This window comes from Anthonomus grandis, chromosome 6 (genome assembly GCF_022605725.1).
Source record: "Anthonomus grandis grandis chromosome 6, icAntGran1.3, whole genome shotgun sequence".
Taxonomy (NCBI): Eukaryota; Metazoa; Arthropoda; class Insecta; order Coleoptera; family Curculionidae; genus Anthonomus; species Anthonomus grandis.
The window spans coordinates 26,040,928-26,056,982 of NC_065551.1; the positions used below are offsets into that span (position 1 = coordinate 26,040,928).

Consider the following 16,055-nt stretch of genomic DNA (forward strand, 5'->3'; position numbering starts at 1 on the left):
GCTTTATTATACCCCATCGTGAAATTTGTTGTTACTTGTCTTTCATTTTAATTATTTATTTAAATCCTAATAATATTTATTTAACTTACATTTCTTCACACAAGTTTTGTTACTATTTTCTTTCATTCCTTGATAACACAATACCATGTAAGAATCCAGGCAGATATTCAAATCGGGTACCAGCGGAATCCCATCAATTGTGGTACAGCGCGCATGAGAATCTTGTAAGTTCAAATCTAAATGGCATTTAAATCTTCTAAAAGCGTGCTAAGTGGTATGCGCACAAAAGAGGAAGCAACCAAATGGTTGTAAGAGCAACGAATGCATGTGTTAATTTCCCTTTAATTAACCAAAGTCGATCACGAAGAAGACCTGGGTAAAAGGAAGGCATGCGAGATGGGAAAGTTTGCCGTATAGAGAGTCTTTGGAATTTTTAACCCCCCGGCGTGCTTGTTATGCTTTAAGAAATAGTAAATTAAATGTATAAAATATATTTACGATTTTTTTTTTGTTTTAGGTTCAAACGGGACGGCTAGAGCATATTTGAATGGACATGCAAACAAATTGGAAGACAAACAATCAACACTGTCAAGGTACAAAAGTTTAATTACATTTTGGTTTAGGCACAATATAATTTATTCAAAAAGTTAATAGCGGCAGGAATGTTAATCATTTACTAAGTGGCTCGTTAGTACTTTTTAATCATTTCATAATCATCATTCACAACGTTGTTTTCGATGTTGTGTAGCATCCCAGTATAATATTTGACATTTTCGTTGACTTCCTCTTTTAGTCTTAATTGTCTCTTTTTGAAATCGTCAATTTGGTGTCTTAATTCATTCATCTGAAAAAATTAAATATGTTTATTAAAAGTGTTATTGTAGTCAGATGTATGTCAAATTTAAGTGTGGAGTACCTCTGTTTCTGATTTGGTTACTTCAGACTTCAATCTGACATAATATTTCTTGACTTGGTTAGTTGTATCAGATAATTTTTCCAACTTCTCTGCAGTGGCTTCTTGTTTTGATTTAGCTTCAGCCAGTTCTTTCTATAAAAATGAATAACACTTTGTTATGTTGTTTCGATCTTTGGTTATTTTGGTTAATAGAAAACCTCATAAAAAACTATAAAAATTACTTATAAAATTGAACAGTACAGATTAATGTGAAGAATGAGAAAAATTAAGAAAGATATTTAAAGAAGTTTATTTATAAGATATTTATAATCTCAAAATGTGTCGATATTTTTTTACTAGACTTATAAATTTACAAGTATTCAGACAAGTTTTGCTGTGGTCATCTAAAGGGTCTATATTTACTTTTATTTATTATTTAAAGAATAAATTTATATTTTCTGCGAAAGAGAAAAGTATTAGAAAACCTATATATTTAATCAGATATTAAAAATAATATTTACCTCTGTTTAAATATTATGTATTATATTACAATTTTTTTAAACAAATAAAAATTTAAAGATGGTTTTAATATTTAAGCTGAGTTTTATTTGACCCCTATTTCAGCCTATTTTTTTATAAGGTGTAAAATTATTTTACAATATATGTTCACTTAAACAATATCCAAACTATTTAATAAAAAAATTTATAATAAATTAAAAAAATATATATATTAGATTATCATAATTAATACTTTGCTTACGTTCTGATTTCTGCGAGATTATCCTCAGAACTATACAAATCTAGTAACATTAGTGGTCTAAAGCTCATAGTTATTAAAAATAGTTATAAAAATAAAATGCTGTTATAAAATTTTTAATATTAAGAAATTTAATTATAAATAAAAACCAAAATACACAGTTAATTAAATTAATTGCAATTGAAGATAACATATCCTATAAACAATAGGATAATAGGATTTTAATTTAATGTTTATCCTATTAAACATATTAAATTAAAATAAAAAATATATATTTAGATAGAATAATTAGTTTTAAATATTTTTTTATTCCTTTTTTAAATTGAAAATACTTAAAGCTCTAGTAAATAGTTTACTATCGAAAAATAATTTTAATTTTTTGTAAACAAATATTTTCTACTAGTAATTAGGTTAAAATAATTATGGTATACTCCCACACTCATCACTCATCAACTTGATATAATACAAAAGTATATTAGAACAATTACTAATTTCCAAAGTTACTAATTTTCTTTTATTATCTAATTAATGTCTCATATGGGGTAATTTCATCTTCTTTCACATTATTGTATTCATTATTGAATGTTGAGCATAGCGTATTACTTTTTATTTCGATGCACTTTCTCTGGATTTCACTTTTAAAGATTATTGCTAAAAATTAAATAAAAGACAGTAGAACCCCGTGCTCAACGAGATCGAACGTGGTCACAATCTTAAACGAGTTTTTATTTTAGGTAGCTATGCTTTTGAAAAAAAGTTAACAAGTTACAAAGTTCTGATGTGCGTAGGTTCAAAATGTCTACAAGGTCTGAAGTGTCTTGTTGCTCCAAATATAGCAGAAGGTCGGCTACTTTCTTGCCCTGCTGGTTAGATACTATTTTGACTCATACTGCCCCATCGATTTCTTTTTCCTGATTTACATTTACGGATGGATCATAATGTGACATACAATCAGACTGATTTAAAACTTGTTCGACAATATCATCGCTACTGAGGAGCTGATAACTTGGCTCATGTTGATCACACTGTATTTACCTCTTAATCTCGGTTTTATCAATCTTTATATAAACTCCTCCACGTTGTGCACTTATGTAAGTTCAGCTATGGTAGTTTCTCAGAATTATCAGGTTCTATAACCCTTTCATCTTTGTCTAGCGTCATTATTTTGTAAAATTTTTTTTTGAAAGTTATCTCTTTTACTTAGCTTCATGCATTTGCAACTATAAAAATGGCGTTTTTAGTCGTAAACGATTTCCAAAACTTCATCAGATCATCTTCATCTAACAAATTCTCTTTGGTAGAGCTGTTTCATTATCTCAATAATATCCTGATGTATTTATTAAGCGATTGATAAAACATTGGGAGAAAAGAAGTTCCCATCATCAGATCTTAAAAGTACGTTATTAAGATAAGAATGGGCATTATCCAGAAGAAGAAGCGCCTTTTGTGACACTTTTGTTTTCTTTTTTCAAACAAGACTTCAGGAATAAACCTTTATGGAAGCAATCTTAAAAGTCACAAGTTTTCCAAGCAGCTTGCTGGTTATAAAGGGTGTTTTTTTTAGAGGCGGAGAACTTTAAATTGAAATTAAACACAAAATATTTTATTGATATGAACGAATTTGCTTTTATATTAAAGAATTTTTTTTGACATTAATATTTAAAAATGATTTCGGGTATGTGACCCCCACAGCTGGCGCGTACGTGGCGTAATCTAGAGGTCCAATTTTCACACACTCTTTCCAGTACTGCAGGCTGTATTTCGACAATCACGCGTCGTATGTTGACTTTCAAGTGCTCAAGTATTTCGGGTTTATCAGCGTAGACATGCGACTTAACATAGCCCCAAAGAAAATAATCTAATGGCGTCAAGTCGCACGAACGAGCTGGCCAGTTTACAGGTCCATTCCTTGAAATTATTCGTTGCTCGAATGTCTCTTGCAGTAAATTAATTGTTTGGCGCGCTGTATGGCACGTGGCACCGTCCTGCTAAAACCACATTTCTGCAACGCCTGCAACGGCTTCCAATTGAGGCACAAAAAATCATGTTTCTGTATCGCTCACCGTTTACTGTAACATTCTGACCATCAGCATTTCTGAAGACATAAGGACCAATGATTCCACCGGTCCATAAAGCGCGCCAAACGGTTAGTTTTTCTGGATGTAACGGGTTTTCGTGGATTCTCATCCCCCCAAATTCGGCAATTCTGCTTGTTTACATAGCCATTTAACCAAAAGTGTGCTTTATCACTGAACAAAATTTTCATATGAAATCGTGGATCAACAGCAATCTTTCCTTCCGCCTATTCAGCTAATGTACGGCACAAAAGATGATCCTGGGATTTCAACTCCTGGACAAGTTGAATTTTATATACTCGCAATCCGAGATTTTTGCGCAAAATTTTCCATAAAGTGGATGGACATAAGTTAACTTGTTGAGAACGACGACGAATTGACACATTTGGATCATTATCAACACTATGCTGCACAGCAGCTATCGCTTGTTGCGTGCGCACTGTACGGCGTCTTAGGGGATGCGTATTGTCGACTAGAGTAAAAGTATTGCGAAAACGATCAACAGTTTCTCGAATTAATCTCTCTGAAGGTAGATTATGAGCACCATAAAACTCACGTAATGCCCGCTGTGCTTCTCGAATAGAACCATGTCTTTAAAAACTCAAAATGCCAAACCAAACTAATCTAAAAATAACCCAGAACTGTCAGGTCGGCTGTCATAAAAAACAGCGTTGCCAAATGAAAGTTCTCCGCCTCTAAAAAAAACACACTTTAATACCAAACTGCCAAAATAATGCGATTTCATGTTTAAAAGCGCGAGAATTCTTTGACTTTCCAGTCACAGCAAGCTTCAGTCTATAGGTGCCAGAAGCATTTGTACAACAAGTCAAGACTCATATGCAGTCTTTACTTTTTTCATATTTTGGGGCACTTATCTCATTGCTTCCAACTAAGGTTTTTGTAGGTTTATCTCACCAATATATCTTGAGAAGGTAGATTATTTTCTATAATTATAGTTTCCAGCTAAGAGCAACATTCCACCATCGTTTCTGCGCTGACATAGAGCTTTTTGCCTTGAATGGCAATGGATCACGTGACGTTTTTTGAATCGATGCAACCAAGCACTGGATGCATTCAAAGGTTTCTTAAGTCTTTTCTATGCTTGCCTAGCACACACCGAACCAGAGATTGGTACGCCCTCCGATCTTTTCTGTAGAAACCTGCTTCATTGAGTTATTGAAAAATCGAGCCTTTCAATAGTTTCCGTGCAGATATTCTTTTAAAATAATTAGACTGAGATATAAAAATTTATAGATTCACTTATTGTTTTAACTGATATCCCTTATTGTTTGCTTACCAACTCCATAGGCTTGTGGATTGTATCATTATTATTCATATCACATTTACCCAGTAACTAAAATGAATGTTTTATATCAATAATGGAAGGGAAAAAACAGGAAGCCTTTTTGATTTGTTTTTATTCCTATCCAATAAATAAGAAAAAAAAATTAAAAATCATAGAACAATTTGCCTAAATATTTAGAACCCCCATTGGTGACATTTTCTTAAGCTTAATTGCTAAGCTATTATGAAAATTTTAGCTCATTGGACCTATTTTGTTTCAAGTTTTATTTCCTTGCCGATTTTATTTTCAAAATACTTTTTAGTATCTTGTGTCACCCTTTAACATTACTTAAACTGAAAAATAAGTTAGAAATTGGGTTCGACATATTAAATAAGGAACTCTTACCATTTTTAATGTAAAAAACATAATCTAAACAGTAAGTGCGTGTAAAATAGTATAGTTATTTAAATATTTTTATGTTAATGACACCGCTATTAAACAATAGGAAATTCACTTCACAAGAAATTTCAAGTGAAAACTAGAGTTTATTAATCACTATGTTAATAACTGCCGATTTTTACCTCAAAGAATTTTGTAAGGTATGGCAACACTGCTAATCCTTGTGAAGAAATGACATATTGGACAGTTTTCGCATTGGAATAATTTAAAAATGACATCATTAAGTGTAAAGTATTTTTGATTTTTAGCACAAAATATAATTAATTCAAACATTTTTTGTTTAAATTAAAATGTTCTATAAGCCGTACGCTTTCTACTAAACCAACAATTTTTCGGAAAACCATTGGTTCTTAAATTGCTCAAACATCCTTGTCCTTTTCGTCTAAAGTATTGAAAATAAATTATAATTCTTAAACTTACTTCTTTTTCTTCGAGCTGGTTTTCCAGAAACTCCAACTGCATATCCAAATCCTCCACAGAATTTACAATTTGCCCAGTTGGTGTTATAATAGGCAGTTCGGTTATCCTTGGAGCCTTTTTATTCCAACTTTCCTTAAATTGCTGATAATTCCCGGAACTTATCAGCATAAAGGCGCAGATGACTACAGCGGTAGCACAAACAAGGACTGCCACAGTATACATAAACATTTTGGGGACTTTTTAAAGAAATTTTAATATCGAAAAAGCACTGACAATTTTTAATTTATACTCGCAAAATAATGTGAAGTTTGTCATTTTAATTTGACATGTAAAGGTTTTTTACCTTTGGACGTGGTTTGAAAGGGTTACCTTTACTTTTAGTACCTCATAAAGCATATTATATTCTACAGTTTCTATGGGTATCCTCACTAAGGCTGGTTGATAAAAAAAATATTTATCACTAAAATTATTAAAAATGTAATTTTTAATACAATTAACCGAACCAATAATACAGCTAAATAAGTTGCTTTCCGATTTTTAGCTTTTGACGGAAATATGGTTGGTATTGGCTGGTTATGGTTAAAACTGGCTCTAGAACAAATAGTATCTATTACACTGATATATATATATATATTAAATTGCTCAGAAAACGATAATAAAATAATAAAAAAGTACCTTTTTTAGTGTAAATTATATAATATTGAAAATAGTTAACAGTCTTTAAAAAATAACACTAAATAAAATCTGCATTATACGGGCATAAAAATGAAAAAATTTTTAATAGTCTTGCCTCACAGCAACAGATAAACTAAAGTATTGTTAGTATATTCCCTTTAAAGAGTTGAAAAGAATTAATAAAAACATCCAATCTCTGCTTTTTATTTAAACATTCCAAAGCTCTAACCATAAAAGAATATCGTCCATAATTCGCTCTGTGAAAACTAATAAAAAATTAATTATTGCAGCGTTTTTCCAGTTCGTTAGGTTTGAATTAAAATAATCGATAGTCAGATACATTTACACACTGTACACATTTAAACGCTGTTCCGGAAGAATCTCATTTAACTTTCGAGATGTCGTGTGGTGTACCATTTGTGTCATTCCGGAATAACGGAGAATCAGTTGGTTTCTCGGCGTCACAATATTGTTATATTATTTTGCTTAATTGTTTTACGAGGAATTGAAAAGTTTGTCTCAGAGAGTAAGAATGGACAAGATTTAAGAGCATATAAAATTTTATAAATTAGAGCGTGTACAGTAAATCGTATTTTATTTAAGGTAATGATATTTCGTTAAATTAAGAGGTTAGTAATGTTCTGAAATGAGATTCAAATTAAACCCATAATTACAATACACTAAAAATTTATTTTGTATTATCTTAATTAATGACTTATAAACATTATACTGAACTGAAAATAATTGAACCATACTGTAGTTGTGATCTGAGCAACCCAACATGCACTGACTTAATCGCTTCCAGTGAGCAATTCCTCAAAGTAAATCCTAACATCTACTGTAACTTAACTGCTAATTTTCATTAAAATTTAATTGAGAATCAAGTTGAGTGTTCCCAAGTCATTGGTTTGTTCCTTGCTTCGTAGAATCAAGCCATCTATTGAATAAGACGATAAAATTTAATCTTCTTTTTACTAAAAGAAATAGTTATCAGTATTAAGTTCCAACAAGTTGCACTTATACTATTTAGACAAACTACCTAAATCCACATCTATATCATACAAAATTACCATACTATACCATACTATTAATTTAAGACTATCAGTTAATTCAAATTCACAATGTGTCATACAATCTTTGAGGTTATTGACAATTAAAGTAAATAGCAAATGGAAATAGTGGCCATCATGATTCCAGAGTTTACATCAATCAGTCTTGACAAAAAATTACCAATTTTTACTATCAACTTCTGAATCACCCACTCTGCAAACCTATTAGAAAAACCTATATTTATTAACATTTTAAACGACAGCCAGTAATTTACTTTATCAAATGTCTTGAAGGAGTCGGTATATATGGCATCAACTTGACACCCTAATACCATCTCTCCAAGGTACCCGATAGTTTAGTGCTGTAAGTGAGTAGATTAGTTACAATCAATAGACCTCCTCTAAAGAGCCATGCTGTTTTAATAGGTCTAGACTAAGCTATCAAAAACTAAATTGATAACTGTATAAATATACCTCTGTAGTCTTTAATATGATTCCTTTCTCCCAATTTTCATTTAGGAGATATGAAACTTTCTTTCCAAATAGTTACAAATACGGACAAAGATTTGTTAACCATTTTACCCAAAGCTTGAGATGATATCTACACAACTTCAAGACCAAATCTGGTTTATCGTCGGGACCCATCATCAACTTATCAGGCAAGGACTTGGGAGACTATCAGGCTTGGACAATCAATATTAATTTGTAGTAAAGTTTTTTCAGGAGGTATTATAATATTCCAATTTGAAAAAAACAGTAGGAAAGTGGTCGGCAAAAAGAGCTACAATTTGCCGACTATCAGTAGACATTATTAAAGCTCATATCTTCTCTTTTTCTTTTAGAACTTCTTTTCTTACTTACAAACTTCCAGAAATTTTTTTCGTTGTTGATCAGACTATTTATCGAATGTAAAAAATGTTTGTAACTCTACTGTGTTAAAGTTTTACGCAGTGCTCTAACCCTATGTAGTTTTAAATATTCTGTACCTACTTATCCAGTGCAATCAAACAGGGCCCATAGACAACATAACAAAGTAGTCAAAAGATGACAATGACAAACAGAGACTTAAGACCAAACATAAGATTATTGAAGAAAGCAATATTTAAACTCTTGGTAAACATTAAACCTTGTATTGTTCATGTGTATTTTGAAAGGGTTAATAGATTGAATAGTTTTCTATACATGTTTATTATGTACTTTTTGTATGACACTATTTCATTTTATGTATCAACGTAATTCTAGATTAAATATTTTTGATATTATTATTATTATTATTATTATTATTAATATTTTTATTAATATTATTTGGTTTTTTCGAAATAGGGTTTATAACACATTGTTTTCAGTATTTTGATTACTGTAGAAATCTGTAGTGAGTTATTAAAAATAGTTGATAGCATTTTGTTACGGAAAGATAGGAACATATTTAATATTTCCATTTAAATTACTTAAGAAGTTTTTAAATATACCTTAAAATGAAACAGACATTTTATTAAAAGAAATTAATTCTGAGTGACAGTTCTCTTTATTCTTCAACAGAGGTATTTAACTCAACTATATTTATTACTGACCAAATTAATTTTAAAATAAAAAATGATATTCAACGATAATAATAGATTATACGATTCTACTACTCATTAAAAATGCGTGTGAATAACAGAAAATAATGATCATAAAATGTGTTTCTGTTTGTTAGAAACTCCAAATAATAGTTTGAGCAAAATGAATTCTACATTAGTGTCTCAATCTTTTCAACTATATTCATGCTAAACTTAGCATTTAATTTCGCAGAATTATACATGAGAAAAAAGGGCAGATCATCCTGATCCCACTTTGTCTGAACATAAAATAAATACGGCGTCACATTAAGCGCAAAAACGATGCGAAACATGGCAGGGGGCGTGAGGAGGCAAAAACAAACATCAACGCATCATACCAAGAGATGATTAATGGGTTGTATGATGCGGCCTGTTTTGAAATTACGTTTTTCTTTATGTTGGTTGCCGCTAATTATAATTAAGTGTGAATTCGAGGAAATCTTGGAACTGATACGCAGAAATCCATTAAGGATAAAAACATGGATAAATTTGTGTTTTTTTTTAATATATATATAATTTAGTAACTTTCCTCAGGCGAATATAACGATTCTCAAAATAAATCAAAAATAACATAGACCGCGTCAGTTCATTTACATTAATGGTAAATATGCATATTATATAAATGCAAGAAAGAATTTAGCATCTTCACGATCTTATGATAATATTTCCTGGTCAATTTGGACTAACAAATTGAACACCTTTGCTCGACGCAATGGGCATAATGGATTCCCATAGCGGCCACACGCGTGAAGGCATGTATATAAGAATCAGTAAGGAAGATTGAGATTTTAGATTGTGAAGGCGTGGGTCATTCGCTAATATAAAGAGTTTATGATTTAGATTTAAAATGACACCAAAGATTAAACAATTTTTTAAGAAATTGTGATCGATGTCTCTCGTCCGGCGCTTTTTTTTTGTGAATTTTGGTAACGCTTGCGATATGTTTTTATCAAATGTAACTTTATTATGTATAATATTGTTTTTTAAAGCACAGTTAAAATACCGAAAAAAGCTGCACACAGTTTGTAAATCATGCTTTTTAAATTAATTCTTTCAAAAAAAGGTGGTAGAAAGTTGAAAGTAAAAATCTTTAATACGCGGATTTAGGTTGTTCAAAAAATCATCAAATCTATCAATTTTAAGCAAAGTAAAATCCTTTTTTTAATATACGAAAAACTAACACACTTTTAATCCAGTGACATACAATGAAAATTGCATTTGAGGGTAATAAAATTCTCTCTGCTTCACATCTGATTTTTTTGGAGAATTAACTATTGTCCCAAACAGCATCATACATCCTGGGTACGTTATTTTAACATCGTATTTATGTTCATACGTCCATTATTATAGAATTGACGTATTTAATAGGTACTTTTGGGTACGTAGTTAGTACGTACATTAGATATGTCCCTCCGATGTGATAAATGTACATATGAATACTTAAAAAATATTTTAGCTCGCCCGGATTATACAGGAATTTGAAAAATATAAATTTTTGTTAATACACAAAACTATATGCCAGAAAAAAAATCCTTTCTACTTTGAATATTTCTTCAAACAAGTTGTACTTTTAATATTTCGAATTTCAGGACGGTAAACAAAAATCGAGGTACCTTCTTTCTTTTTCCTTAGTTAATTTATATGTTGATATCGTAGAAAAGTAATTAGGTATAGGATTTTCAACGTATCTAAAAACTATAGATAATGGAGTATGTGTCATAGTATTATTTCAAAATTTTCAAGATCAATCACAAAAGCAACCTAGTGTTTTTCTTGCCCTTGCCCTTAGTGACTGTCAAATAAGTAATTGGCAACATGAGGGAGTAAAGTTGATACTGTTGACAGTATTTAAGACAAGCGATAGATGCGAGAACGAACGTCACGAATGCTTGGTTATTATTGGCAATATATTAGCATCGGTTGTCTCTTTGTAACTTAGACTATAGTTTTGTATTTTGTGCTTTGTAATAAAATTTTACATTCCTGTGAATTTTAGATTTATTAAAGTATTCGGCTTGTAATAATCTTTTTCTTATTACATTTGAATTTTGTTTTTCTGATCACTTAGTGATCTGAACGATCTACTACGATCTAGCCCAATTCATGGTAAGAGCCTTTTTACTCATTTTAGTAGTAATGAATTATTGAATTGATCACTTACTTATTTTAAAATATTGTTTTAAGGTGCAACACTACAGCAGGGATTGGAAGCGCAAAGAAAATTTAAGAGCTTATATCACAATGGTTGCGAAGAACAAATGATTATTATTTTGAATTTTCTTAAACGTAAATTTTTTTGTTTTGTTTTTAACATAAACGTGTTTTGTTTAATATTTTTACTTTTTATAATCAATATATTTTTAGTTTTTATAAATTAGTTATTTTTTCTCCTGAATACATTTTACCACACAAGAGAAGAAGTCATGTGTAAACATCCTAGATACGTCATATTATGAACAATACATGACGTAAAATGTCCTAAAGGTACGTACGTATGACGTAGAATCCTGCAGAAAGTGGACATCCTATATACGTCCGTATTGCCTACAAAATATGTCTTTAGTAGGTATCTATGCTGTTTGGGATATAGTCTACATACGAAATACCCAATTCGTAATCAAAAAGTTCTAAATTTTCGCGACTTGCAGGGCATTTTATATCGACAAGGTCTAAATCAACCCTATTGAAAATTAGCCCAGAATGATTCTCTTGCAGTCGAGTCCTAATCGAATGAGCTGTCATGCTAGTGTATCGCTCTGTAAACCATATTGCAGTGTCAACTTGCCCCACTGAACTCGCAAAAATGAATTTCCACTTGTTTTCATCAACAACCACGTTTGAGTTGTACAAATTTTTATAATCGTCAGGACAAGTTACAATTTGAAATTTCAAATGATTGTCACTAGTTACAAGAGTGGTATAAACATAATATTGTAAGAATTTTTCGTTTAGATGCAAAGATTACAAAAGATCCATTGAAAATTATATATCTCCCTCAAACTTAAAGCAACATTTTTTGATGCTAATTGTAATGCATGCACAAGATCGCAAGTTTTTCCTAGAATATCTTTATAACACACTTGCTTTTCAAATGTAAATTTTTTTTTCGGTTAAACTCTAATGGCCATACGGTCTTCATCGATATTTCTTCTTTTGATCATTGCATCAATTGTGCAACATTTTTTGTATATCTATAGCTGTGCGTCTGGGGATTATCAAAAAAGCGGTTATCGCTTCAAAAACGTCGGTGACATGGTGACTGTTCAATAACTTTGTTCCTTTGCTTATCGATTTTTGTCGAAAAAAATTCATTTGGACTGATTGGAAATGACTTTTTATTTTAACTGACATGTTTTTGGGGCACGTATAGCAGCACAAAATGTATATATTTATACGAAATCATTAATCTTTGAAACGATTATTAAGTCTAACAGGTTGAAAGCTACTATGAATAAGGGAGGAAGAAAATATAAGGAATAACTAACTTAAAAAAAAAAAGTAAAAATTAGGTTCTACTCGGCTGATCGATTGTTAGGAGTCTATATATAAGGACAAAATTACATTGGGGGTGTTATGAATTTCACCACTAAATGAATGAATAAATCAATAAATTATTATTTATTTTAGCTGACGTACAAATAATTCTATGACCGTATATACTGCTTAATAAGTAATGAGTTGAATTTTTTATGTAAATTAAATGTCTTCGTTTTATGCATCAAGATCATCTTCTTTCTTAGGAGACTCATATTTGACAAATATAAAAGCCTTGTTGTCATCATTAAAATTAATTCTTATAATGTAGTATTAAAAAAAATACTGAAGAATATCCCCCTGTAAGTGCAAACAAATCTCACCGCATGCATCCGCACGTCGCTAATAACTTTTCCGTTGATAGTGCCGTTAATAGAGTAGAAACATGTAGAACTGTTACCGTTTTAAATTTGCATCAGGCCACACCAAGGTCACGTAATTAGAGGCCTAATTTGATCTAATGTTTAAAGATATCGCGTCGTTTATTAACAAGAAAAAATGTAATGGAATTTTAAAAGAGATAGTCAGTGGAGAATTTTGATAAAAGTCTTGATATGGACGATATAGAATTTTATTACTGCTAAAAATTATAGATTTTATTATACGCGGCTATCATAGAGCCTGCAATAATATAAGTCTAATAAAAAAAGCCTTGGATGAAGTATAATTGATTTACCTTGGATGAAAAAAGTGATTCTTAACTTCTTTGCATACCATAAAGCATTCAACTTAATAAAGGCCTAGCAACATTTCAAATATATATCAAGTTCTTAATATTAAGCTTAACGAGCTGTATATTAGTCCGAAAATAAAAAATAAAGCAAATTAATGAGATCAACAAGAACTCTTTTCAACCACATTCTAGATTAAGATAGTCATCTATAAAATATATTTTACTATCAATATCTTTTCAGTTTTACAACCATACCTATAAATTGAATGCTTTTTTAGCTTGTTGCAATATTAGTAGAGTAAGTAGAAAATTTAAAAAAAAGGCCTTTTTTTAAGAAACATGAATATGAATCGTATTGCTCATAAGTAATGAAAACCATAGAAAAATTGTCGAAGATATTCGACAGAGGAATCTTATGGTTCTTTTTACAAAAATTACATATCGGCATTCAAACTAGTTAAGTAATATAAATTTTAAAGAATCCATAATAATCCAGAAATAGCAACAGACGTTCAAACATGGAGAAAAACCTCAAAGGGATCGATCATGATAGAAGCATCTAAATAAATCGTTTGAAATACAAATAATCTAAACCTGAGAAAAGAAGCCGTTAAAAAAATCGTACTCTAGAAATAAGAAGATTTACTTAAACTAGTAATTTATAAGATGAAGTATTTAGCCATCAATAAGCCATTTCGAAGCTTTTGACGAGGATGATAAAATCAAAAGTATTCATACATAGTACTTATGCTCATGCTTTAAATTTATAACTAAGTGAGGCTATGCAAAATTTTTGTGTCTATTTTTTAACCTCAAAAAGCCATTTAATAATCAGATATAGGTATTTGTTAATACAATTCATTTGTTTTAATAGATACCTTAAATTGCAGTAGATGCAGGTATTCCAACCTTATGTGTACCTTAACTGTACGTGTAACAACCAAGTTATTCCAAGTACACGTACATCAATTTATATGAATGAAGGAGGAAATTTAGAAAAACGCATATCTTCTTTATACTGTTTAAGACTTATTTAAGTGATCTATCATATCAGGATATCATCAAGGAAACGAGAACCTTTGTCGCTGAATCGTTGATGCTTTGCAGATAACATTTTTATTTTCTAACAATGTTAACGATGCAATATAAATAATTTATAAAATGCTATTACTAATACATTATCAACCATCTAAGAATTCTGATGACAGTATTACGTATATGCTTATCATTTACAAGTCCTAACCTAGAATCACCTAATCATACGGTAGGCAGTGCAAAAAAATTCCTAGTGAGTAAGAACTGTTTTTATTACAAAAAGAAAATATTAATAGTAAATTGTTTCTTTGAAAAAAATTCTCTTAATGAAAATATTGTTACAGGCATTGCATAATAAATAGTTTCAGTTATTTACTTAGATAGTAAGATTTGTGATTAATGCAAGGCTCATTAAGATAAGTACAAGATTTTACTTAGTCTAAATGATAAAACTATCAAAAAGAAGTTATATTTTATAAACTATAATGTGAAATATAGAAATGCTGGAAGTAATATATGATATTTGTATTTCAAGCAAAGTATAGGATAATGACAAGTTAATTCAGATTTTTTTGATGAATCAAGTTGTTTTAAACTTCATAACTATAAAATGTTTAGATATGGCATTGTATGGAAAAGGAAGCTTAGAAAAAATTTACATCTCTCTAAAACCTCTAAGTCTGGTTCTAGAAGACGTGTTCTACCTATTTCTTATTTCAAGATTATCATAAGGGAAAAATAAATCGATTTTCTTGCTTTGCAGATGATATGTTATTTAGTAGTGATTACAAAGATACAATATGTGTATAATATCAATATATTCTTTATCATCTGCATAAGCAGCAACACATGGTTCAGATATTGTTATTAATGCTGTGAAAAGTGCAAAAAGTATCCCAGGTAGTGATAGACCAAAGACTAGTTAAAGATCTACAAGATATTATAGACCAATTTAGACTCTATAAAAAAAGTGATGGTGATCTTATAACAGAGAAAAAGAAATAAAGAAAAGGAACTTTAAAATGATTTTGCTGGATGAATATTTAATTACAGGAGCGTTGAATAAAGGATAATGTGCTTGAATGACAAAAGCGCATCCTCATAAAAAGTTTTGACATACGACACTAGTTAAACATATACCATTTAATCAACAGTATTCAATTCTGTGTAAGAAAATATTAAATAATTTGCATTTTTCAAAATTGAATAATACATAGAACGGCAAAAGCAAGTCCGTAAGGCCATAACAGATAAACATTGACATAACAGATTCTTAATTTACTACGGCCGCGACACAGAAACGCAAAGAACTAGTATTTCGCACATGCATTATGCATTTTAACAGAGACAAATAACTGTTCTAGCTGACGAGATATCGGTAATTGATTATCGCGGTGCCAATGAGCAATGAAATAATAATAATAATATACCGGGCCTATGATTTATCGCAATCGATTACACGGCCTCGTATTTGAAACAAAACTCGCTTTCCGCGAATATAAAATTAAATGGTGTGGAACCGCTATGGACTTTGATTTATTATGTTATAATCACACGGTCGTTTTGCTCATTTGCTTGCACCTACCCGTGGTGCAGGTAC

The 16,055-nt window shown here is 30.4% G+C and overlaps 2 protein-coding genes across 3 annotated transcripts in view; one reads left to right on the forward strand and one right to left on the reverse strand.

Annotated features, from left to right (window-relative positions):
• LOC126737445 (calpain-9-like) overlaps positions 1 to 16,055 on the forward strand; it is a 131,404-nt gene that overhangs the window by 84,936 nt on the left and 30,413 nt on the right. For both annotated transcript variants that reach the window (XM_050442353.1, XM_050442354.1), the window contains one exon: positions 518 to 593. In XM_050442353.1, the coding sequence (XP_050298310.1) occupies positions 518 to 593 (76 nt within the window). The remainder of the gene's footprint in view (positions 1 to 517; positions 594 to 16,055) is intronic.
• LOC126737447 (uncharacterized) lies at positions 589 to 6,223 on the reverse strand. Its single transcript, XM_050442356.1, has 3 exons — positions 5,892 to 6,223; positions 917 to 1,048; positions 589 to 844 (listed from the first exon to the last, which is right to left on the reverse strand). Exons 1-3 carry the CDS (start codon positions 6,117 to 6,119, stop codon positions 689 to 691), a joined length of 516 nt encoding a protein of 171 aa, XP_050298313.1. The 5' UTR covers positions 6,120 to 6,223; the 3' UTR covers positions 589 to 688.